General features: G+C 35.7%; 1 protein-coding gene across 6 annotated transcripts in view; it reads left to right on the forward strand.

Moving 5' to 3' along the window:
• Positions 1-27,545, forward strand: part of LRBA (LPS responsive beige-like anchor protein) — a 398,303-nt gene that overhangs the window by 350,780 nt on the left and 19,978 nt on the right. For 5 of the 6 annotated variants that reach the window (XM_032187390.1, XM_032187391.1, XM_032187393.1 and 2 more), the window contains 5 exons: positions 4,544-4,633; positions 8,021-8,213; positions 10,949-11,011; positions 14,314-14,469; positions 19,129-19,296. In XM_032187390.1, the coding sequence (XP_032043281.1) occupies positions 4,544-4,633; positions 8,021-8,213; positions 10,949-11,011; positions 14,314-14,469; positions 19,129-19,296 (670 nt within the window). The remainder of the gene's footprint in view (positions 1-4,543; positions 4,634-8,020; positions 8,214-10,948; positions 11,012-14,313; positions 14,470-19,128; positions 19,297-27,545) is intronic. The other variant, XM_032187392.1, reaches the window with a different exon arrangement.

The raw sequence follows: 27,545 nt of genomic DNA on the forward strand, positions 1-27,545 counted from the left end.
ACTTAGTTTCTGAGTGTTGCTGCAAAGAAAAGTAACAAACATCTGTTTTTACCTTAACTGCATCCATATGTTCAACCTCCCCATCACCCTCCTTCCCAAAAAATTTACAGCCGTATTTGGTGGGTACTGCATACTGTTGAATTAACTTGCTTCACAGTTAGATTAGAGGGTAGGTTCAGAGACTGAAAAGATCTGTGTTAAGCAGTAGCCAAAAGCTGTACTATAGCTACAGCAAGTTTTATTTTTTCGCTCCTTTTCTTTTAATTTGCTTCCTTATTCCCCCCTCTCCTCTTCTCAACCCCCAAGAAAAGAGGAGATAATCCAGGAGATTTTTGTAGGAACACTGTATTGTGGTAATCAGATAAATATTAACTTGTGAAATTTGCTTATGACTTCGGTGCTTACAAATTAATTAACATTTGAAACACAATGTTTGTCATATTAATACATGGCTTGAGATGGATACTGTGTGAATTATAGTAAAGAGTTAGTTAGCTTGTTTCATTTTATTACTTCTTGCTGTAGCATCTGAAACAATTCTGGCCTTACCAAAGTTTTGTTTTTGTAGCGGATTAACAGGAAGAAAGCTATTTTACTGAGATATTTGAGAAGCAGTGAAACAAAATGTTGAATGATATTATCTTTTACTTTGTGGTATGCAGCACGCTTTCAGAGATAAGAGTTTGTAGAAGTAAAGGTATCTTTCAACAAAGCTTATTCCTTTCCAGTTATACAGTGCCTTCAATAGAAAATAGAAAATTTCCCAAATATTTGTGCCTATAGTAATCAAGAAGTTGTATGCTTCTAAGAGATTCAGCAGTGTCAGAATACTTCCTCTTCCTCTGCCATTAGAAGAGGCTGGCCATCTCTTAGTAATGCTGACTAACGCTATTAATGCCTCTTTCAAGAAAATGAAGTTAGAAGCCGGGCTATAATTTCTTAGAAAGTAAGTTGATGGCTTCTTGACCCATGATCATTTTATTGTATATTCTCTGGTAAGTAGTAGGTTCTTTTCCTTTATCTTAAAGGAAATAATAGTTATCTTTCTGAGGAAAGCATTCGGTGCTCCTAGCTGATTTTCTTTGGCAGGTTGAATAAAAGTCTGAGTGACATCTGGTGACTAAAATGCCCCCATATTTCTCTTTCTCTTGTTATGTAAATTGAGAGAATGTGGATTGATTCTAGCTTCACCACCATTGTATGTTTCTGCTGCTGGAGAGAGGTCATCTTGCATCTTCTATATGTGATCCTTCTGACTGAGACATCATCAGATATGAGAACATGTACTGTTGACATCTGGATAGACTTTGAATACAATCTGTGACAAGGAACTAATCATTGGGGGGAGCTAGTACAGTGTCTTGGTCAGAATGAAGAAGCCTTGAAGCTAAAGAAAAAAATTTTACATTTTTATTAGTAATGAAAAGGAATGCAAGAGGTTTTTATGCTGAACTCCAGCTGCAATGTCTAGACACGATTGTTCAGGTGTTGTTGCCTTGATTTTTACTCAAGTTCTGCAAATTTCTGTTGGATCTCTGAAGATGCGTGGTAAAGAGAACATACAGATGCCACTATCTGTGCCTGTACTCTATACACAATTTTGATGTTTTATCAAACTTTTACCTGTGGTAGGATGTGATCCAAATGTGAATTTTCCCATTTCCATTGGCTGAAAGAGAAAGACTGTTTCAGTGGGCCATTGTATTCCTAGAAATGCATGTTCTCTTAAAGTATGTGAGGACCAAATGGAAGCTAATGAGTCTAGAAGACTTGTTTGTGCCTAAACTGTAAATCCCAAACTCCAGTTAGATTATAAACATGGATGTGGAAACAGACTGTTACATACAGACTGAAAACTGAGAATTTTTGGTCCCCTAAGATAGGCTTTGGCAAAAAAACTGTCCCATCAGTCAGCAGTTTGTGGTGATGGACCACCAGTTGTGTGAAAATAGGCAATGACTATTTACTCGCTGGTTGAGCAGAACATTTTATACTTCTTTTAAGATCCCGGAGGGATTATCCTCTGTTCTAAGGCAGGCTGGGAGATGAATAGCTGTTCTGCTGCTGCAGTGTGTTCTGTTCATCTGATAATGATGAGCATCAAGTGTGTGAGTAAGCAGTGGAATCATAACTGTGTCTCCTCCAGCTTTTAATGGATGGTGGTGAGCTTCTCAAGGTTTAGACATTGAAAAATAGTGTTCTGACCACTGATTTTTCATTGACTGAAGCAAGTTTAACATCTGATTTTTGTTCTACATCACTATGTGCTCTTGTTATGATTAATGTATTTGAGATGCTCTGCATTAATATGTTCCTGTGCTTAATTTTTCCTTTCTTAGTACTGGCACTCTGTAAGCGAGTATAGTTTGTAGAAGTAGCAGTGGAAATTAAAGGACACAGCAGATTCAATGGGTATCACAAAACTCTGATTCTCTTTAATGGAAGTATCTATATTGATTGTAAGTCCATGTAGAAGCAAGTTAACAAATCTGAAGCTTATTATTTCCTCATCTTATCAATGCTATTTTCAGCTCTGTCTAAAATAAATGCATGGGAGTTGTGCTTCAAAAAGTATTTTATTCATTTTGAGTAATATGGAAAAAATATGGAGACATAAACACACTCTGTAGGTTTGCCCTAAAGATTTTAACATGCACAGAATAACTTGCATCCAGGACTGTCTACATTTTGCATCTTATATTCTTCTGGTACCACCTTCATTGCAAAACAGATTTTCAATTTGCTAGTAAAAATACCCACTTAATCTGCAAGTAAACATAGGCAAATCTTTTAATCTGGATGCTTTCGGCTTTTTACAGGGAGGGTAGAGCTGCTGATCAGTAAGATGTTGCTTTGTTCTTGCCACATGTCTAAAGGGACCTCAAATTCTATGCAACTGTGATTCCCTTGATATCTCAAGTCACAACAATCTAGATTTGAACTTTAATTTAGGATGTTTTGTCACTAGAAAGGGGGCTCTGATGACCTTACTGAGCTTTAGTGTTTCATGAATCTGATATTGCTGTTCCTCAAAAAGTACTCCTTGAATTTCAGCATTTGTATGGCAGATTACACCGAGCTTTTGCTTAATTTATGTATTCATCAGTTCTTTGAAGATTAAGGTACTTTCCAGAATGGGCAAGAGTTATAATCTGACCATAGAGTAATTTGAAGTCCTATTCTGATGAGTTCAGGTATTCCAAAAGCCCTACCAAATGTACTGTTTTGGATGGCACATTTCCTATCTCAGAGCATTATTAATTTGGTGATATGAAGGCCTCAGGTGCATTCTACTTTTGATGTTATTCCTATAACAGGAGACGACTGTGTTTCCTAGTACTAATCTTTATTAATAAGTAAAATAATTGTTTGTAAGAATAAGATAAGTGTTAAACCATGAAAAAGAAGAATCTCAGAGAGAAAGAACGATCCTGCTATAAAAGCTAAAAATTAGCTAGTGCTTTTGTGTTCTACCATTCAAGTGCCCCGTTTAAAGCACTTTACTGAAAGGCCTGGTTTTCTGATTTTTAGCACTTGCTAATAGTACCTCACCTTGGGTATTCAGCATTACCAGACACTTTTGGGAATGTAGTGCTCGATGCACCGTGCAACAAAGAGAAACTGAAATATCAGCCCATATGTGAGCTGATAGCTGACAGCCATTACAAGGTAATTTTACTTATTTTAGCTCACAATGAAAGAAATTAATCTAAAATGAATTACTTGAGATTTTCTGTAGGATTAACATGATCGTGTGGATAGTTCAGCTGCTTGGCTGAGAAAAAATAACTTGTTGAATTTTGGCTGCATGATTTTAATTTGAACCAGTGGGCCAATAGGTGGAAACATGGAAAACAAGTTGGGCATGTGTAGGCAATTGGTATAAGTTCACACATTTAAAAATAAATAATAAATGACAAAGCATTAAATGGCATCTTCATCTGTGCCCTAAGAAAAAAATGATATAGCATGCTTCTGAAGATGCAGTGAAAAAAAAAAAAGCAGTATATCTTCACATTCCCCTTTAGTTGCATTTAGTATCAGTGTTGCTGTTGTTTATTTTTTGGGGGATAAAAATGAAAATTAAAAACATAGTTTGCAGTAGCTTTCATTGTAGTTCTTGCTGTTGAAACTAGGCGATGCAGTTTAAATAAAAAAAGTAGAATGCTTAATACATAGAGAAACTTTTAAAAAATTAACTTTTGTGTCTGAGTTATGATACAAACAGGATAAGCCAGTGTTAGAAAGGAAAAATGGAGCCAATAAAGAGGGTTTCTGATTATAATAGCTGGTTTCTGTTTAATATCATTGAGCAGGATGAGGTTTTGCAGAGTTTCTCATGGAAATAGCATCCACAGTACTAAAATGATTACCTCATTCTTAGTACCAGTGCCAAGCACTTAGCCCCACAGTGAACACACGGGGTTGATTTTCAACATGAAACAAGCCAGAAGTGTGGAATGACATTTTCAGGTGACAGTTATGGTTCTATTGCCTGTAATTAGCACCTCTTAACATGCAAACCTGCCTGTGCCTTTTCCAGGCTGTTGAAGCTCAAATACGAAGTTTTGGACAGACCCCTTCCCAACTGCTCATAGAACCACATCCTCCAAGAAGTTCTGCCATGCAGGTGGTAAGTACCACATTAACTCTTTGTGACCTGCCATTCTGTTTGCTTCCTTTGCTATTTTACAGTTACAGTACCTGCTACTTTGCATTTCTTTTATGTGGTCGTGGACTTGTGTTATTAAAAAGAGCAGATGAGTTACGAGTCTGTAGGACTGTGAATGTATGCAATGCTTAACTATTCTTTTATTTATTGCTGGAAGGATTGTATTGATTTCTAGTACAGACCTTTTTTGTCAGTGTAATCTAAGAACACTTCATCAGTTTATTTTGTTAATACCATACCTGTACAGGTGAGAGCCAGTCATCATGGAGACAATTTAGTTAATCTTTGGCAGATTCCCCAAGAAGCATGGATTTAGGAGGTGGAACTTCCTTGTCTTTTCCCCCAGGCATAGGTTTTCCCCTAAAACCAGGATTACTAGGAATTCATGAGCTGAAACTTACATAGCAAAGAATGTGACTAAATGTGTTTTGCAGTAAAGCTAGGGTGATAAAATCCAGGCAGTGAGCATTAGCATGCTTTCCCTTTTACCTCTACTTGTGTCTAATATAATTTTATTATACAAACTATTATTTTATTACTGATTACTTTCCATATCATGTTGTGTGCAGTCCTTGGGTCTAAAATATCATTTGTGTTGTCATAGATCCAGAACTAAGTATGTTAAATGATACTGTGACAAGTGGAGCAAATGGTCTGCTAATTCACAAGTTTTTCAAAAGGTTACATTCCCTTATTGTTATGATGGATGTTTTATCCTGAAATGTATTTTAAAAAAAAAAAAAAAAAAAAGAGAGAGAGAGGGAGAGAACGAAAGACATAAAGACATAAAGGAATTTTCTTCATGTATGTTCTGTAAAACATGATCTCTATATCCTACGCAGGCTGACTGAGGTTATTAGATTAAAAACATATCAAAAGTTCAAATGGTTTTAGAAAAATTACACAAAAATCAGAAATCTGTCCAAAGTAGCTTAAAAACCTTGCAATCCAAGAGTCTAAGAAATGAAAACTTCTTTGTCAAATTGAGCTACTAACCTTTCTCAAATGCAAATATATAAAGATGTTGTGCGTGGAGCTTGCTCAGCTGACTGTCCCCCCCAACACTGTTTGTGCAGCATGTGCACATTACTCTTTGACAGCTGTGCTGTAGACTGGCTTTGCCCTCAGATCCCATGTACTGGATGGACAAAGCTGATTGTGCTGTTCTGTGATCTGCTGGCCCTGTGTACCTCCCACATGGTGTCCTAGGGCAGGAGAGAGCCAGCAGACCAGTGCAATGACCTGCAGTGTATGCAGCCAAGGGGCTCTTTTTCAGAACAGCTCTGTCAAAAGGGATCTTGGGGAGCCCAAGCATCCTCATCTATACGCTGGATGTGTCCCCCTCTGTCATGATGCTGTGTACCATGCACATGCAGTAACTTACAGAGACTTGTTTCAGTAAGAAGAGGAACTTGAGAAGCTGTTTGTTGACATGTTTGTCAGACCCATTGTTAGATAAATAGATCTCATGCCAGGAAGCAGTCTATGTGGTTTGATCATAATATTTTTCATGATGCTGAATTAGTCAAGAGTTAGTCTGTAATGAAAAAATTGAATTTTGTGAAGTAAACCATTTCTAACTACAGTGGTTTTTTGGGGCTGTTACACACAGAAAAAAAAAAAACTTAATTCTCCACTTGCTTTGACTAGTCTTGTGGTTATTAATACATGATATTATAATAGCACTGTAGTAAGCATTTTAAAAGTAGCATTCCTGGAGCTGAAATGCAGTAAGGATGTTTTCCCTGTCACCATTCTAAATTATTTCTAGTTGCATTATTTCCCGAGTTTTCTGTTTTCCTGTGTATGTGCCTGTATGCATGAATACAACCGAATTGTAAGCTACCACGTGCTGTGTTAAGTGCACAAGCCATAATATACACCAGGTGTAGTAATTAGCAGTCACACGAAGGCTGCCTATTTGTCTGGGTTTGCTGCTGTTGCTGTATCCCCTTGTGTTTTCAACCATCAGATAGCTGGATTTAATTGAGGCCACATCAGATGAGGCATTACTGACACCTTTAATTGAATGAGCATCCAGGGAGGATTAACTCATAATATTGATTGGCTTTTAGCCACTTGCTCAGAAGGGTGTCTGGGTAGCTTATTAGTTGCTTTTATTTACACCTTTATGCAAAGACTGTAAATAGGAATTCATAGAGCAATATGTTTTTCTAAGTACTCTTAATAACTTTTTAAAAAGGAGTGATAATAAAAATGCAAATCTATTTAATTTTCTTATTAGTTCTGTATAAGTATACATTAAATGTATGTAGTTACATACACATATATGTAATGAAATATTGCAGGTGGAAAATAGCCAAGAACACTTCATTTGTGTTCTATTTCAGTTTCTAGAAAAATACAAATACTAGAAGAACACAAATACAATATGGCTACTGGTCGCTAGGATGGTTGTATTTCTACATCTCAGTGGAGTTCTCTTTTTTAGGTACACCACGCAATTGCAAATCCACTATTATTGCATTTGCTTTTCCTCCTTTGCTTGACATCCATCTCTCGGGTCCCTGATATTTTGATTTGACATTCACACTGTCGTTAGAGATCTTAGTTAAAAAAAGTTATTAATCTTCTCAACTTATCAAATGAAAAAACCTAAACCCTAAAAATATCATGGTGAAAATGAGAGTCTGGATTCATTCCTTCCCATTAGTATTTCTAGAAACAACACAGGATAGTCTGTAATCACGTCCACTTTACATTCTTTACAACTGCATTTAATTATGTTTGTCCTTTGAAACACATTTGCAGTGAAGTCTTCTGCTTTGCATTCATAAATCTTATTTTTGTACACCAGAAATATATACAGAACATATATCTAGTCTATGTGTGTATCTGTTTATTTTAATGTGCTTTTATGTTCTCATCTGGCTTGTAAAGAATTGTAGTCTGCCAATGTAATGCAACTTGAGACAGTCTCTGGGAGCAGGAATTTCTTTTGCTTACTCTTTTTTTGTTGTTGTTGTTCCCTCCTAGTTTGGCACTGCTTTCCTTGACATGCTATCTCTGTAGATATATATGAAGGAGAATTCTTTTGGCAGAGTTAGGTGATTGGAAACTTTTGGTGTAATCTTCAGTGATCTGGAGCAAAGCCTGTATTTAGACATCCCTATTCAGCAAGGCAGTCAACTTAATTGTGTACATGGAGAATTTCTACCTAAAATGGTCGTTTCCATAAGCCTCTTCACTATTACTGCATTTGCTTTTCACTGCAGCTGCTTTTGGATCTTGTGGGTTTTAATGCAGTCTTCCTTCTCTTGTCCTGTCTTCTCCTCCCTGTGTTTTCTTTTCCCATGTATCTGGGTTCTTGTTGTGTGCACTCAACAGTATCTCCTCCTGCAGAGTCCATTGATGTTCACAGACCAAGCTCAACAGGATGTTATCATGGTTCTAAAGTTCCCATCCAACTCCCCTGTTACTCATGTAGCAGCCAACACCCAGCCAGGTCTGACCAACCCTGCTGTGATCACAGTTACTGCAAATAGGCTATTTGCTGTAAACAAGTGGCATAATCTTCCCGGTAAGTAAATTAAAATAAGTAGCATAAGAAATCACTGCAATCAAGTGGTACATCTATTGTCCCTTCAAAATTTGCTGCCAAACTGTTTTAAATTTAAAGTGTGAAGTGCAAGCCCCATTCACTGATGTGGCGTGCTCTTCACATATGGACTTAGTTTCTCCTTAAAAAGGTAATCTGAACTATTGAATTGTGAGATATGTGGCACACAAAAGGAGTGTAACAACAAACTGTTTGAAAAAAATCCCTCCATGTCATCAAGAAATAAGCAGGAAGACAAAAACAATATATCACTGCTTGATCATAATAAACAGTCACACTATTCCTCTTCAATTTACTCTTCAAACAGATGATGGAAACCTGCACCACATCACGTCAAAGAGAAGTTCTAAAGCATGCAGAATTTGGCTGAAGTCTTTTCTGCTATCTTTTTCTTGTTTATTATGAACACCATATTCTACTGTTAAAGCCACTCAATGAGAATTACAAGATAAAAATATGTGGGAAGTCAGTTTCTTCTGTGACTGAAACATCCTAAAGTTATTAGGTGCTTATGTATTTGTCAATATGAAAGGAAAAGAAGATATCCATTAGCATAGCAATCAATCAAATTCATTATACTTTAAAAAATGTGTTGGACTTGAGAATATAGCCATTCTATTTTCAATTCTAAAGGGACTCATCCTCTTTTCTCTAGCTATGACAGGTTCAGGCCCAAGCCCTGAAAGATAGTTTTATTTGTGTTCTGTGCAGTAAATCTGGTCAAAGGCTTTTCAAAAAAGGGGAAAAAAAGAGTTTCTACTCAAATAACTTATATAGAAAATATTTGCACCAAAGTAATACTCATATCACTAAAATTCCTGCTAAGGTATCTGATTACATTTTGAAAAAAAAGACAGATAACTCCCATGCTTTTTCCTGATTTTTACAAATTACCTCTCAACTTTGTGCAAGTAGAAAGATCTATGTATTATTTCACCCACCCAAGAAATGCTTAAAAAGAAAGGCGTGAAGGAAGGGAGGAAGGGAGGCTTGTCTAGATAACATCGTATGAGCAAGAACTATTTACAGGGCTCTTGACATTTGTTTGAAAGGAGGATGACAATATACTCTCATACCTTGGATGTGTGACCTTGGGCATATAATACCCAGCCTTTTAAAAATGTCTCTGAGGATGTGCCACAGTCAAGGGAAGAGAAAAGATTCTGAAGTGGTAGGAGTTGATTTTGACTTCCTCATAAGCCTCCTGGTTGGTCATCTGAGAGAAAGCAAGCATCTGTTGAGAGTAGCAACTGGTTTTTGAGTGTAGTAATCAACTATTATGAGTTGAAAGAAACCTTCACATATTGTTTTTTTTTTTTTTTTTTTTCCCCTCTCTTCTGAAAGGGAGAATAGTCATCTGTGCTTTTGAGTCACTTTTTTTTTTTTTTTATTTGGAGATATTTTATGGTTGTCATACCTTTACATAATTCTTGAGAAAACCTACAGTTCAAAATAAAAACCCTGATACCAGCCGAATAAAAAACAGAACCCAACAAAAAACCACTTCACCCCACCTCTGTGAGAGCATCTTGATCAAGCCTGCAGGCTGTTAGTGATATACCACACTTAAGAGATCCGGATATGGACACCTGAAACTAGTCTTCGCTATTGTTGCCTTCAAATTTTATACCAAAATGGGATTTGCTGAGGTTACAGGTCAGGTATCAGTACTACTCTTTATCTCCTGCTGTGGGCTGAGCATTGTCTTTACTAATGAGGCATCATGATAAGAACATTAAGTTGCCAAGTAACTAGTTGTCAATGATGTGTATTAAAAATATCGTTACTGCTTTAGTAGATGAGTTTGGTGGCTTTGCTGATGTGTAATGGCACTAGTACCCAACAGAGGGCCTCTATTTTGTCATGCAGATTTCCTATTTTGTTCTGCATTAGTGTTTCATCACAGCAGAACCTTGACTTCCCAATTTCTCAGGAAACTGTTCAGATTATACTAATTTTTATATTAAGCTATGGAGGATAGTTAGAAAAATCATAGATGTAAGTATTCAGCTATTATGTTTTGTTCCACTTGCAATGTCTTGGGCTGTTTGGTGGGAGTTGCTTGCTTGCTTTTAGCAAAGCTGTGGAAAAAAAATAGCCTTTTTTTTAGCACTGAAAGAAAATTCAGGAGACAAACATCTCACTGTCATGTCAGGTGCTCAGATGAAATGTAGGTCTGCAGAATTATGTATAAACTTCTATGCAAAATTGCAAATAAATGTTTTTTGGTGATAGATGATTCCTTAAATACTGTATAAGATTTCCCTGTCTGCATCATAAACTGACATATTAAAAAAAGTCCTTTGTGCTTTACTTGTTCAAAGCAGTGCTTTAAAAAGTAAAGGAGAAAATAGTATTTGCTACAGTCAGCAGATGGTTGTCACATTTTGTTTTCAGTGCTCTTTACCACTTAATTTTGTTTTGTTGCGACAGGAGAGGTTGCCAGTAAAGCATCTGCTAGAGCTTATGGCTCAGGACCGGAGCTGCTGCTGATGGCATACATTCAGAATAGCACTAATCTAAAATAAATGTTTAATAAGCAGCCTGTGAAAGCACCTGGATTATTTTATTTTTTTTATGGTGCAGAAGAATCTTGGATGGTTAAAAAAATGGACATAATTTTGATTTATAAAATGTATGTGGCATCACATATTAAAAAAATGCAGAGTTTTAAAATCTTCTTTCCTGAATTCCAGCTCATCAAGGTGCTGTACAAGACCAGCCTTACCAGCTGCCAGTGGAAATCGATCCTCTCATAGGTCTGTCACTTCCTTCTCTCTTTGCGATTCATTAAGCTCTGTATGGTGGCCCTGAAGTGTAGATTACGGTTGTTTTTCACTTGCTGGTTGCTGGGAATGGAATTTTCCTGATAAACCATTTGCATGCAAATTGGAATGCAATGAGCTGTGGCTATGCTGGTATTTCATCAACTCCCCCTCGTTGGTTTGCCTAATTTGAACAGGCCTAGGACGCGTGTCAGTGAAAATTAATATGGATGCTGTAATAATGTGTGATTGAGAATGTGCATGAAGTACTGTCAGGATAATATTGGATCTTTTCATCACTCAGACTTGTTGATGAGCAGGAGCGAGGCACGTTATGATGAATTGGTGCACTGGTAATGTGATGGAGCTCCTTTGCTGAGGAAATTTTCATAATAACAGTGGGGTTCTTAACTGCACCGTGTTGTGAAAAATAAAACCATGGTGCCAGGGTTTCATCATTAAAGGAGATCAATCCTTTCTTCATAGACCTGCTGTTCAGGCAGAGGGGATTAATGTGTAATTGCAAAGCGGTTTCAAAGTTGAAATATATTGCCCACTAGGTTTTAGTATTGAGATATTAGTATTCATTTTTCAAGGGTATTGCATCTTTTGATCACCATCACTAGTTAAATTTGTGTATGTTTTTCTTTTATTAAAAAGGGGTGGAGGAATGTCTAACTTCTATTTAATGACTCAGTGTAATAGATTCAATTCATGACTTTTTATTATAGAGGTTTATTAGTTTATATAGAGCTGATTTTTCTATTAGCATGGTTAGAGTTTGGTCAGTTCTTTCACAGCAGCGCCATACTTTGGGGAGTGTATCCTTGACTGTAACTTGGGAGCATGTAGCCTGGCAAATGGAGCCTTCAAAGTGATCAACACCCGAAAAGTCTTTACAACCTAGCCCCCAAACATAAACAAATTGCACAACAGTTCACAGGAGAACAAAAGAGATTTATTTTTTTTTCCCCAATTATATTAGAGTACAAACTTAGCTCTGTTTTTTAAACTGTCAATGGTAATTTAAGTGAAAAAGAACTAAAGCAAACGAATATAAAAGTATAGAACAGAACAAAAATGATCTTCTCTAGATAGGGTGGAATGAGCATTTTGTCAGCCAGTGAGAATTAATTTCAAAAATGAGTATACACATCAGTAGGAACCACATAGTATCGGTCTATAGATACAGATTGTTGCTGTGTAGCCATTTTGCTAGATAAGCTCTATGATAATTAAATCAGGAACACTCTGGGCATATTAAACCATTTTACAGAGCTGATAAAATTGAAATGTTTTCCGAAAGTTTTTTGCAATCAATTCCCTCTGAATAATGGAGTAATTATAATTTATAATGAGTAAAACATGTGCTGTAACTCTGTTTTCCTTCTTGAAATAGATTTCGTCCAAAAATATGTTTGGAGCAGGAAATATGTATTCTTTAAAGCCTGCAATCAAATAGATCTTAAAAACAAATATCACAGTAAAAAAATCCAAAAAGACAACAAATCACACTGAGCCTGATGATTTTTCTACCCTTTGTGAAGAACGAATTTCTTATTATCACTTACATTTTTCACAATTTTCAAGATTAAAATACCATTTTTAGGCATATCTTTTCTTTAAAATATACTTTTCTTTGGTATAAGCACCTTTCACATTAACATTATACATTCTGAAAAATGTTTTAAATTCTCTTCGTACAATAGATCTCAAATCAGCCTTGTGATTACATTGGACATAGTTTAAAAGGTTTAAAGGTTTCTTTGTCACTGTTAAGTAGCATCATTGGGTACAAGCAAGTAATTATGTAGATAATATTAAAGGTTCTTAATTGTGGCTAGACACATTTACCTAGAAATGGCACCTAAGAGGACTACAAAATTACACTTTTATGGTTATAGCAGGAATCTTGTTGCTGTCTTAGTCATAAGGAGAAATTCACATTTTCCTCATTTTCTAGTTGCACAGGAAGATATAAAACAGTAATGTCTGATATGATGTAGATTATAGACCTCTTTTTTTAGGTGAAAAGTCTTTTCAAAGTCTTAGCTATACTGAATACGTTGATCTGAACGTTTCTTTGGTTTTATTTGCCATTATTTTGTCACAGTAATAAAGAGCGCTTCACTGTGCATTTATTAAGCACTGTTGTTGCTCTTTAAGTGGTCCCCGCAGTGATCAATGCTCTGTTATGTGTTACCTGCACAGCAAGTAACAGTACCTTACAGAATTATTTGCTACCAATATGGACAACACAGTATCGTTTTATACATAATGAAAACATAAATAAGTTAAGATACAGAGTGAATGGAATAAGAGCAAAGCTTAGGGGATGGTTAGCCTCTGAGAATGGAAAGAAGATAAAAACAAATTGTCAAGAAGAACACTGGACCAGTACAGAGACAGGGCCCACAGTCCACCTGGAATGGAAGTGATGGTGCTTTGAGCAGTTGGCAGACAAACCCAGGATAAGGGGAACTTATTTACCTGGGATGGGAGCCAGGTTCCCTCAAGAACAAAGCATATTAAAAGTTCTCCTTACAGGGTAGGATGTTCATGGTATATACCTATTGGGACCTATATAAACATACATGAATGCATCAATTAATAAGACAAAATATAATACAAAAATATGTTCCTTGATTACTGTCCATTCTGTTGGTTCACAATACAAGATTACATGAAAAAAAAAACAAAAAACAAAAAACACAGCAGGTGACCAAAGTAGGATAAATATTATTTCTCAGCTCTAAAGCAGGTTGTGGATATGAGCTTGTTAATTTCTGTGCAGTGCTCAAAATGTGCGAAGTGCTCTGTAAGAGCCTGGTGATAATATTTGTTGCTGTTATTCTTTTTAAATTACAGTGCTTGCAATGAAACACTACTTGTATACAGTTTAAAAATCATAAGTCTGTTCTTTGCTGCATTGAAGCCACTATATAGCACTGTACATACACATTTTTAATTTCCTATGCTAGAAATTTTGGGGTAGGAAGCTTATTACATTTTTATGTATTTTTCATTTTTGCAGTCTTTCATTTATATTTGTCAGTTACATTTTACTTAAAGAAAGGATTTCCTCTATTTTAGAATATATAGTTCTAGGAATTATCATTGTTCCCAGAAGTGTAATTAGTATTTTATAGTAAAAACAGAAAGGAAATATCCCTGCCACAAAAACAAGTAACAGCAGTAAGAAATAGTTTTGGTGTGAGCATAAAGATTCTAAAATGTGCTTTTGTTCTTTGTACGTGGATGCTGAAATTTATTGATTTCTGTGTCTTTCTGTTCAGCCAGCAATACAGGTATGCACAGAAGGCAAATCACTGATCTTTTAGACCAAAGCATTCAGGTACATTCCCAGTGTTTTGTCATCACCTCTGATAATCGTTACATCTTGGTCTGTGGCTTCTGGGACAAGAGTTTCCGAGTCTATTCTACCGACTCAGGTAATGTATTTTTAAAATACGGGAATAGCCTGAATGATTTTCTGTTCATCATCATCCTGCTGTTTCAAATAAAGAAAGAAAGGGGAGGGAGAGAGGGGGTGGGAGGAGAGAGTAGTGTGGAGTGTGTTTATTCACCTACTGATAAATATTTGTCAGATCTTTTCTTTCTACCTCCACTGTGTATTGCATACCATCGTGTTTTTTTTTTTTTTGTTTGTTTGTCTGTTTTGTTTTTGTTTTTGTTTTGAATGATGGCAGACATAAGACAGGGAGCTCTTATTTAGCCATAGCATCACACTTCAAATCCATATGACTGTGTGAGAGGCATGCCTGCTCTTACACTGTAGTTTCACAAGTAAATGTCTCTAATGGGTTTTTGTGAAGCTTGGTATATGAGGAGAATGAACTATACTTAAAGCACTTACTTGAATTTAACTCTGGTTGGCTTTAAGCACCAGAGATTTTCTTTAAGGAAATACAGGCAAGCATCATAGAATAAGTACAAACCCTTCTACCTTAAGCTCGAAAGTGAAGTCTTGAAATCTGGCAAAGGAGTACTCATGAAAACCTTTGAAAGCTATGATATACTAGAAAAATTGATCTGGAGCTACTGAATTCTTTTGTATAACATAAGCTGATCAAAGTAATGGGTAGCAGTAAAATTAGTGTGTCAACCGGCATGTATCCAAACAGTTGAAGTCACTCATGTATCATGCTAAATAGAAAAGAACCTTTGAGTGTAAGAGCTGCGGGACTTTAAATCCTATGGAGCCCCCAGAAAAAATAGGTATGATTTTTTCCCTTTCATTATCTTATAATGGGAATAGCGACCTCACTGCAAGGTACTTCTTTGGGATTAATGACCCAGTGTGGTTAATGTGTGTGTGTGTGCCATCAAGCTTTCCAGTAAGTTATTAATCTGTAGGGAATATCCTACATGTTTGTCATCATTTCTTAAATACATTAGTTAATGGTGTTTTTCACACTTGGCAAACCAAAATATTTTACAAAACAGGATGGTCTTTTATGCAAATCTGTTAAGACTAAATATCATGGCGTATTTTAGCAGTACAACATATCTGTCATTTTTGCACTCTTAAAACCTTAAGTATAAATGAGAAGTTCCATTTGCTTTATGTTGACTGGCTGCAATTCATTATACAGACATCTGGTTAGACCTGTTTTACTTTAATTTTCTCACTGATGTCACAAATTTTCATGAAACCTGTGAATTTAAAGATCTCCAGAAAATTTAGTTAGCTACAATAAATAGTGTATATCCTTGATTTATATGAACAGATAGCTTTCTTTTGATGTTGGAGGATTTATTTTATCTTATTTCTATGGAAGGAAGCTATATTATTTCATCTGTATCCGTCTTAACTATGCATGCTTCATTAAGTTATGTCCTCTGTGCGTAAGTCAGATATGCTAGGCACCTTGATACTAGCATAACTAATTATGATATAAAACAAAGCACAGTTGTCAAAAAAGTTGCAAAAAAGTCGTCTTTTGTGTGTCTCCTGTTTGTCTATATAGCAACTCTAGCTCTAGCTTAAATCAGGTAAATTCAGTTGTAGTTTATTTTGCTTGGAATTAAAATGAGAATAGAGCAGTGAAATGCTTACTCTGAAATCAGCAGAACAGCAAGGGAGAAAGGTGATATGATCAGTAAAGCTTAATAGCAAGTTATCACAAGAGTTGAATTCAATTATATTTTGCTCTTACAGGAAAAGAGGACCTTTCTCCTATTAGATTTTGGGGGTTTTGTTTTTAGCAGGAAATACTTTTAACATAAATCATGGGTTCTCAGCACAGCTAGCACAGCAGAAGCACAATAAAACCTTCCTCCAGCAGTGGTAATGATTTCTAGACAGCTTTTGAGATTCAGTAGTGCAGAGACTTGAGTCTTATTTTTATTTTAATTATTTGTAGCACAGCTGTCAAATAAAACATTAACGAGAAAATTCGTTCTGTCAAAAAGGGATATCTGAGTGAGTACGGTAATGTTTGATAGGACAACTCATATTAAAGGAAAGCAAAGAAAGTTGAGGAACTCTTATGAGATTAATGATTAATGATTTTTTTTTTTTTACTAATATGAAGAAGAAAACAAACAAAAGTGTATTTTTTACTTTGATGATTTTGATGGAATTGACTGAACCTTGGCTCCATGATAACAAAGTAAAACTAGCAAGTACAACTACATGAACAACTGTCAAACAAATAGCCTTGAAAAATGTTTGTTTTCAAGAACAGAACCTATAAACATAGAGTATAATTGAAAGAGAAATCTCTATAACTCAGCAATGTTTATAACATAAACTTGTGTTCTAAGAGCATAAATCACCTCAGGTATTTGAATACCTAAGGGTATATAACTGAAAAATATGTCATATAGCTAAATTACTTTCAAATCTAAACCAAGTAATTGCCAACTTGAATTTTCAAGGAAAAACATGCACTTTTTAAGATGTTCTTGTGTGTTGCCAAAAGGAGGTTATGTTGCCCATGAGTGTTTCATTGCTCCCTTCCCAGCTCCAAAGTTCAGTAATTTCTTCTGACCAAATCTGTTGACTGGTCAGCATCTGAGACACTTAAGTGACATCTTTGGCCCAAAGCAAAGCCTTGTTATACAGAGGTGACTGCTATAGAGTGTTGTTATAGACTTACAGAGGTTAGTGATAGGAAGACCTACTTGATCACTCTCCTTAGAGATACAAGGTAGATCTGTACTGTAGGTATTCCTTCATGGGTTTTGTCTCTTCCAGTCTGAACATGCTCATGCAATAATAACTCATTTCACAATTTCTCTTGGAGGATTCTACTTAACTTATGAGTTTTGCCAGTGTTTCATTTTAAATCCTATGTATGTTTCCTTTAAATTAAATGTCCTTTAAATTATATCATGCTATTCTGTTTTCTCTTCATGTACCAATGTAAATAATCCTCCTTTTTGGAAGATACTCACACCTATCTCTTGCTTTTGCTGGTTTTCTCCACTTTAATGCAATTAACTTTTTGATCTTCTGTTATAAATCAGCTTATTGACATCCTTGTTCTCATTTAGGTCTATTCATTATTAAGTGTTAAGTAGTTATTAGTTATGAACACAATGCACACTACACCTTGTAGTGTGTAGAAAGAGCTATGAATACTTTCCACTACCCATACTATATGATTTACCAACTATTGTTAATTCATGCACCACAAGATGTTATTGAGACGTGCCTAATTTGAGTCGCAACACTAATTTGTGTTGCTACTTGTCACATTACTAGTTATTATTTTAAACACTTTTCAGAGCATTTTAATTCAAGTACAGCAGTAAAATCCTTCCCCCTTACCCCCATCCTCTTTTTTTTTTTTTCATATATCATTGATTCTGCTAAAGCAGGATCTCTTTTATCCCTTCTGTTCTTCCAAATTCTTTACTAAGTCCAAAACACAAATGGATGCATGGTCATTAAGGCTGAGAAAACCCATGTTACTGGTTAGTGGCATCATACTCCCTTGTGTCGTTGGATGCAGAATTTGGCCTAGCCCAAGTTACCTGAATGGGCCAAGTAGGCTCATATGAAGCATGTGTGGCTGTATCTTTTGTCCTTTCCCAACAAGATCTGTAATTGTCAGGCTTCAGCATATCCAGTGAGATGGATTTTAGTGCTCACACTCTCATTTCATAGAACCATAAATGCTGCTGACAGATCCAGAAACCAGTGAGGCCCCTGAAGTGTTTGCTGTGTAGGAGCCAGTCTCTGGCAAGTGATCTCTTTGTCTTCAGCCAGATATTGAAGAAGGAGCTTTCCCCACCTGTTTGTTCTCCCTCCGGCAGGGTGGTCTGGCAGAGATCTCCAGTGTCGACCTTACACATGTTCACTCTTCCACATGCAAATTCGCTTTGCATGAGCATCCAAGTTTACATTTTTATCTGAAAATATTGTCCAGTTTAGTTAACGTTAAAGAGTAATTGTGGTGTTCATGTTTATGTAGACTCCTGAAGGACACATTTTTAAATGCCTGAGATTTCCTTTCCTTTTAACGTTATATGTGCCTGACAAGGGCCCACATATTTGTCCTATACGAATAGATAAGTGTCTTTATCCTTTTTTTTTTTTTTTCTTCTGTGTTTGTTTTCAGAGATTTTATGGATATTACAGGATTTTTTAAAAGGGAAGAATGTTGGTTGAAATAAGTGTAATTTTTTTTTTAAACTGAATCTCTTTTTTTTTCTGTTTAAGGATATGCTCAATAGCTGGATATGCTATAATTTGTAGGCAGTACTCATACTACCAATTTCTTATGGGTCCTAAATGTTCTGTAACATCTTCTGCTTCCATTTCCCAAATCATCATCATATTTGTATTTTTCCTGTCATTTTCTTTGTAAACTTAAAGAAAAACCATGACATGATTGGCCTTTGAATTAAATATGATCTTTATGGACTGAAGCCTTTTTTTTTTTAGAGCTTTTATATAGACTAATGCACTTTTTAATTGTTTCCATCAAGTTAAGAAAAAGAGTACTACTATCCACTATAGTTTTTCTTTGAACCTATTTTTAAACAGAAAATATTTCTGAAACATTTTGTAATGTATATAATGTGCCTGGCAAAGCATTAAAGTGTACTTTTAAAACAAAGGATTTTATTTGTTTCAGGGAGACTGATACAAGTAATATTTGGCCACTGGGATGTTGTAACCTGTCTTGCTCGTTCTGAATCCTATATTGGAGGAAATTGTTATATTCTGTCAGGATCACGTGATGCAACACTGCTGCTTTGGTACTGGAATGGCAAAACTAACATCATTGGTGATAATCCAAGAGGTAAGGAAAACCTGTTTTATAAGGAAGTTGTCTGAAAATGACTTGGATGAACATCTTGTGAGACAGAATTTTAGGAAATGCTGATGTCAAAATACAGCGTTTCCTTTTTGTAGTTGTGGTCAGTTCTAGTTTAAATTTAAAAGTTGAGTATAAACAGTGCTTGTTTTACAGCAAGTGTAGAGATTTTTAAAGTTAACAGATGCTGAGATTACAAATACATTCTTGGTCTTGTCACTCATTCACATGGGGATGAGTGGCTCTGGGAGGGAGAGGAAGGAACTAGTGTGATTCCTTTTCAGTCTGGGTAGATCTTTTTCTCTCCACATGATGATTTCATGACAGACCTGCATTTGTATTGTTTGAAACAAACAAATGATACATCACTCCAATGCACACTGTATTCTATGCAACTGTAATCTGATGCTCACAGATTCTCATAGTGGTATCTCAGCTATCAATAGAGTTATGCAAATACTGCATTTTAACTTAGGCCATGGTCATTGTAATGAGATGTGTAACGGCCTGAGCTGGATACTTAGGTGAAAGAAGGGCAGACACATGGGAAGGATTAAAGAAGCAGGCAAAAACTTATTTCACACTTTGGTAGAGCGCTATGAGCCTAATCCTTGCTGTCATGTACTAGGCATTTTAATTGGTTCCAGTGCAAGCAACTAGGCTCAAACCATATAATCAAACTAATAAGTCAGAGTAATGCTGCTTCCGCCTAATTCAGTTAAAATTGCTCCTCAACCAAATTCACTTCACACTTCCCAAAGATTTCGATATCTTCTGTCTTCCTCCACTTCCCAAGGAATCCCAAATCTTATTACTTACGGAAATTCAGTCTTTTAATTCAACATTTTCTGTGGAAAATAATGAAACTACATGACCGTTCAATGTAACTGTGCCTGCATTATATACTAGACAAGGTAGAAAGTGATCTTGTAATTATGCTGCTTTTACTCATCACAAAAAATAATTTCTGATTCCCAAAACAAAGAAGGCAGACATATAGCTTGAGAAAAATCCTGAAAGAGACAGTTCACAGCTTAGAGTTCAGGCTTTTTAGACAGCTGGTGAGAACTTACCTGTGTGAGTAGAGGGGGACATCATGGCCAAATAATGGTTCTGTTCTCCTTGTTTAGCCAAAAGGAAAATGGCCTGAGTAGGAAGGGGTGAGAAGCAGTATATTCTGTCTTTCTTCAGAACAGTGTTTTCTGCCATTCACTCAGTCTTCTCTGACTAGTAAGAACTTCTGTCTGCAAAAGACAAAATGGACATTTGGAGGACAAGAAGTACTGTTACATCTGGCAGATGTAACAATTAGCTTATGATTTCATATAATGTCAACAATTATCCATCATCCTCCAAATTATTCAGTTTGGTTGCGTGTTTCATGCTCAGTCTATTACCCAACTGGATTTATTGGAAGGGAAGGGAAGGGAAGGGAAGGGAAGGGAAGGGAAGGGAAGGGAAGGGAAGGGAAGGGAAGGGAAGGGAAGGGAAGGGAAGGGAAGGGAAGGGAAGGGAAGGGAAGGGAAGGGAAGGGAAGGGAAAAAGAGGGAGATGGTTCAATTAACACTGCATCCTGTGAACTATTCTGAAGAAGCACAGCTGTTTAATATCGGAATAAATATCTGACTAACATGTAAATTGATGTTCATTGTGCATTTGAGAACTATTCAAAAATTGCACAAGATTCAGAGGTTCCAGTCATGAAATCACAGGAACTTCAGGCAGAGTATGTAAGCAATCTATCAGAATTATTCCTCCAACAGTCTGATTCAAGGGATGGGACCTTTTGAAAGGTCTAGCATAATTTTATGAGCATTGCTAAATAAATATGGCATTGGTTGAGGAACAAAATCTCTGCACATACTTTATATGCATGTATTTTGCAATCTGTCAATTTAAAGAAAATGCAAACTTTGCACTATTTTTGCAGAGCTTGTAAACCTGGAAACTCCCAAAAGTCTGTGAAAGGAATTTAAGAGCTTGACAGATTCGTCAAGTAAGCTTGTAAATCCTAAAGGGAGAAACTGTCCTTTTGAGGAGAAAACTCAAGATACTCCTCGATGAAGGAGTGAACATCTGTAGGTGTCTCCTTACACTGTTTTCAAGGCTTGCAAGAACAGCCCATTTTAGCAATTTCCAGGTCTGTCCTGAGAAGTTCTTGCTGAGTACTTGCCACAGGATTTGACTCGCCTGTTTTGTGAACTTTGAGGCTATGGGTTCCTTTATGACCTTGGCAGATCACATGCTGAGATTTTGTAGCTAGTAGTGTCTGACTAGAGTAGGTCTGTATGTTTTGTTTTAATCCATTGGCCATCTTCTCTAATGCAAATGTCTAAGATACTGAAATTTTGCAGTTTTCAAAGTTAATGCTAGATTATTTTAACTACTGATGATTCTCTTTGTTTGTAATTCCTAATCCTACTAAACTTGCACTTTAAGGGAGATACAATGGTTCCTATGAATTCTATTTATTTATTTATTTATTTTTTGTGATGTAGCATGCCTGGAAAGCTTTGTAATGAATTGGAATCTCATGGCACTATATATTGGCCTAGAAGTGTATAGCAAAAGACAGTTTCTGCTTCAAAGAGATGGTAATCTGGGGATTTAATTTTTCCCAGAAATAACTTTCTATAGGCGTCTCTGTTCAATCAATTATTATTTTTTTTTTTTTTGAAAATGCAAATAAAAAGAGCTGGTTTTGCTTAGTTCTGATTTTGTCAGAAATGGAAAGCACCAGTAGATTTGTTGGGTTTTGAGTTCCGTTAACTGCAACTGTATCTTTGATCCATTTGTGGGATGCTATTTAACTTGTCTGATGTTGTTTCTTTGTGTTTGAAGCTTATGATTTTTATTTTTTTTTACCTTGATGTGTATTTAATTCATGCTTTAAATGATCGTTATTCATTGTAATTTTAGATACTCTTGGAGTTGATACTTTCATATTTTTTCTTTATTTAATTATCTCTAATTTCTATCTTAAAAATGACTTAATGGCAACAGGCATCTAAATAGCCATGATTGTAGCCAAATCATGAAGCTAGAGAGGTTTGAGCAAAATAATCTAAACCAGGAACATTTCTTTCCTTCTTTCATAGTTCCTGGTGCCTCTGATATATATCAGTCAGCAGACCAGTATGACCAAGTTACCCTAAATATTATCCCATTGGGCACCCACTACTCCAACCAGTTACATTTTATTTTAGTTCCTTTATCTGGTTTCATTACTTTAGGAAGCACTGGGCTCTTGATCTCTGGCTGCATGTATTCATGTTTCAGAATGGTACTTAACTCAAGCTGACAAGCCAGGTGGGCTATGCCATACGTGATAAATAAGTGTTTTGTTTGATATTCTTTATCAAGGACAATTTTCTGGCCAACTGGACTGTATGGAAAAATTCTTTACATTTTTGGTTTAACAGAAGAAATATGTTACTGAAATAGTCATTATTTACATTCTTTAATTTTTAACTTTTAAGTTGACCTCTTAGAGAAATGATACCTATGCAGTCTCACTGTCTGCTTACTTTATATACCTCTCGATTGCATTGATCAATTTAAGCCAAATTTGATGAATTTAAATCTCAAAGATACAAATTCCTACATGGGACACATCTGCTGGAAACTATTTTTATTCTTCACCAAACAGCTTGATTACATTTAGGTTAAGTCCTTTTTTCCTTCTTCTCAAATTAAAACCTGAAATTCAAAAAATACTCCACCATGTTCTTTGATCAAATGTAGGGTTTATTCTTTCTAAATAAATTGTTTTGGAAAATGTGGAAATATGGCAGTACTTCACTTCGGTGCACAGGCATTTTCTCTTGCAGAAATGTTTTTGTGGACAATTTCTGACCAAGCCTTGAAATAATTAAAAACAGAGCAAAGTATCTGAAATAGTTGTATCCTTTAGAAAAGCCCTGAGCCATGTTAAGTTCACATTAATTAGCATAATTTACTGTGGAGATGTGAAGTCACTTTGGATAGCATAAGCGCCTTTTACATTTCTCTGCTTGGCATGGGGCTGGCTTTGGGAGGTGGGGGAGGCAGGAGGGAGAGGATGCAAACCCTCCCCTTAGTACTCCTTGAAGCCCATGTGTGATCTCTGTCACAAGGTTGGCTTTTGCATATTTAGAGACTCTGATCTAATAGCAAAGTCCCACTTGGGGACGTGACATAATGCTTCAGAACTCATGGTATTCCCGAATAAGGTGGTATTATATGCAGAGGGTACTCAGAGAGGGCGGTGCACTTGCAGAAGCATGCGAGGTTTTGCACTTGGCCAGCCTAGTGAGATGGGATGGAGGGGAGGCGAGAAGTGGGGGGTGGCAGGGAGGGAAACAGATGAGAGGATTCATTTGCATACAAATGGTCTGCATCACTTTCAGATCCTACTCTCTCTTTGAAGCTCAAGTGGCAACTCAGTGTTTGGACATTTCCTAGGTTGAGGGATTGCATTTTACTTTGTAATGACTGATACATAGGAAACAAAGCTGACAGGAACTTTGGTCACTCTTTTCCGAAAGAAAGCTTTGGGAAAACTACATCAAAACCATTCTTGAGTAATGTTTGTCAACCTGCTATTAAAAACTTTGGCAGATATATTTTGGGGCTTTACAGGCCCCAAAGCCCTATCATTAGAAATCTTTTCCCAGTGTTCAAACTACTGTCCAATTCTTTTTGTTTGTTTGTTTTGTTTTGTTTCAGTCTAATTCTGTCACATATATTTATTCTTTGTGTAGAAGACAGATTCATTCTGTGCAACAACAACTTATTTGGATTACTATGACCCACGAAATCTTTTCTTCCAGACTTAACTAACCCAGTTCTTTCTGGCTTTTGCCATAAATCATGTTCCTCTAAACCTCTGATTCTTTTTTGTTGTTCTTCTTCTCTTCAGTTGTCTGTCTTTCTCAAAGCAGACACTGCAGTTGAAGCCCTTTCAACCAGTCTTACTAGCTGGAATAAGCAGAAGTCAGTTTTATAGAGCACTACTTCTCACATCCATGTGGGGTACCTGTTTGTTTCAAAACAGCACAACCGTTAATTCTTTAAAAGTTAATTCTTTAAGTATATGAGCCAATATAAGTTTCAGTTTTCTCTGAAGAATCCCTAGCTACGCTGTGCAGTTTGACTGTGGAACCTTGTTTTTACCCTTCCTAAAAATATATATTTTTAGACAGTTTCTCCAATTTCTTAAATGCATTCAGAATTCTCATCTTGTCCTTGCAGCAACTCATGTCTGCAAATGCAATTTGCAGTCTTATTCTATCAAATTGGTCATTAAAGAAAATGTTAAACATTGCACAGCCCAGGAATATTCATTGATATATTTACCATTTTGACAATTAATAGCTTTTGGAATGCAACCTTCCAATTGGCCTTTTATCTGACCTATAGTACCATCTTCTAAACATGTGCTTCTCTATTTTCCATATGAAATTGCTCATGTGAAACTGCCAGAATCCTTACTAAAGTCAAAATATGTGGCATCTCCCTGAACACAAATCTGATTACTTGCCATTGCAGAAAAACAAATAGCTAAGACATGAGTTTTTTGTGACAAATCCAAATCAGCTGTTACTCTTCTCCTTGTTTTCCTTGAGGAAATTGTGTGTTTATATATATAAATGTTTTGCCAGTATTTTTATTTGTCTGATTGAATTAAGCAGACAACTATCTAATTTCTCACTTCTTCCTTTGCCTATTTCTTAAAGACAAACAACACTATATATATATATATATATATATATATATATATATATATATTATTTTTTTTTCAAGATATCCTGATATCACTATTATCAGGCCAATTGAGTACCAAACATTTACTTCATTTAGGTATTCTCTGAAATGAGACAACAGTTCTCATTGCTGCTTTTAGTTATGTTTTTTGTCTGACTGCAGCTTGCCTTCTCATTGAAGGCTTTTATTGAGATACTTTGAAATGCCTGACATCATCTGTTGATATTGCTTTCTTGCTGTTTACTGAATAATGGACCAACTTCTCATGAACATCCTAATATTCTTTTTGTGTTTACAGACTGACTTTTACTCCTGATGTCATTGCTAGTTGTACCTCATCTTTCCTTGGCTATCCCATTTTTGTCCTTGCTTGCTCATACCTTATCTCTTACAACAGTACACCTATTTTGATCTTTCTGCCTGACTGTTTCCTGGAGAACTTTTTTTCCTTTTCACTGGAGAAGTTTCAATTATGCCAGCTGGTATCTTGTCTGTCTTACCCTTCCTTTGCATTAGAGCAGTTCTTGCTAGTATCCGTTTTATCTTTTTCTTTGTTTTTCTGTAGACTTACTTCCCATGAGATCTTACAGAGCAATACTCTGTATATATTGAAACTTTTCTTACAAAAATACTTAAAAAATTATCTTGTTGCCCTTGTTTTTCCCCTTATAAAGCATCTTGAGTGTTCTTGTATCTTCTTCACTTTTGTGTAAGCTCCTTTCACCATCAAGTTTTTGATCTGTTTTGCTTTATTTGCTATAATCTTATCTAGAAGGTCATCTCTACTAATGTCTTACAAATTAAAAAATGTCACCAAAAAAATTGCTACAGAGAATTTCTTGTTGTAATCCTTCACCAACCAGTCTTACTAGCTGGAATATCCCATTTCCTCCAGCCTTCTTAGTGATTCCTCACCTCTGCACACTAGGTAGAGACCAATCAGAACAGTGAATGTCAATCTATCAATCAAATGTCTTCAAAGTTGTTTTTTTCATTGCAATTGTCTTCTTTGGCTGTACTTCCTTGGTGTACATAGTAAAATTACTTACTACAAATAGTAAGCATTTTCATAGCTGAGGTGAAGATAAAGTGATTTTCTGTTATTCTTGCACTATTCATAGACTATGATGCGACTGTTCTGTTGGTTGTAAAATTTCTACAGATTTGTTCATAATTATTTTAAAAACCAAAAATATATTTAATACAGAAATTTGTTTTGCTTAAAGATATTAAGGGTTAACCAATAGAAGTATCCGGTACTAATGAAATATAGAGACTCAGTGTATAACTGTATTACTACCACTAATACTAATGTGATCTCTTCTGAGTTACTGCATTGATCTTCCACACATATGTGAATAAAACAAATTATATTACCTCTTTTATGTTAGCCCATAAAGCTAGAAAATGTTACTCTCTGTATGTACCACATTTGCATCATGAGGATTGTGGTGGTGCTTTCATTGCATAGTTTTATATTTTTAGAGGGTATTATATTCAGGTTTTCTGAAGTGTGTTGGAGAAATTAAATGCTTTTAGTAGTGTAGCTGTGTAGCAGGGCACATGTGGGATTGTAAGCACGTGATTTCATATTTAAAAAGAATTACTGGGTTTAACCAAGATTTAATTGAGAGAATTCATTGAACACTTTTACTGTTGTTAACATGTAGAATATCTTCTTTAAATATAGATTTAAAAAATACATAATCTTTTCAATTTATAAAATACAAAATCTCCCAAAGGACTTAACATTTAATCACCAGTTTCCTGTCTTGCCAAAGAACAGTTTAGCTACTCTCTGAGTTACTTCTGAAAGAACCATTTTTTTTTTTTTTTTTTTTTTTTTACAGATACTTTTTTTGAAATGCTAAATCAGCATTTCAATTTCTGAAAGACTGGTTTTCAATTAACATGATTATTAAATGAAAACTATGGTTTGGAGACTAAAGAATTCATTAGCTTAAATTGTATTAGTTTTTATAGCAGAAGGAAAAAAATGGTATTTCAACAGCTATATACATTTTTCATTTTGAAAATTCAAACTTTTAATAAATGCTTGATAATTATTTTCTCATGTGAACAATGCAGGTGATTTAAATTTTGAAAATATGTCTTGAAGGGCATCTTTGCATTGGTTGATAGAGGAGTAATGTCATAGATAATAATTTCTGTGTACTCAGACACACTAATCCTATAAACCTGAATGCTATGAAGATTTACATATGTGCTTGCTTTTGCATGCAGTGAAAAGTCACACAGACTGCAAGTAGTTCTGCCTGATGTTAACTTGGTAGCAAAAAAACCCTCTTTACCTCTTTCCCCGTCCTTATCCTCATCTTGAATTACACATACATTTTGGTTCCCAAGTTTCTCCGTGATACAAACCTTTGTTTTCAGTTTCAAAACCCATGTTAAAATAGAGAAGATACTCCAAATTTTAAATGATGTTTATAGCATAAATATTTATTTAGATTTTAACTATTATTTCC

Source organism: Aythya fuligula, chromosome 4 (assembly GCF_009819795.1).
Source record: "Aythya fuligula isolate bAytFul2 chromosome 4, bAytFul2.pri, whole genome shotgun sequence".
Lineage (NCBI taxonomy): Eukaryota > Metazoa > Chordata > Aves > Anseriformes > Anatidae > Aythya > Aythya fuligula.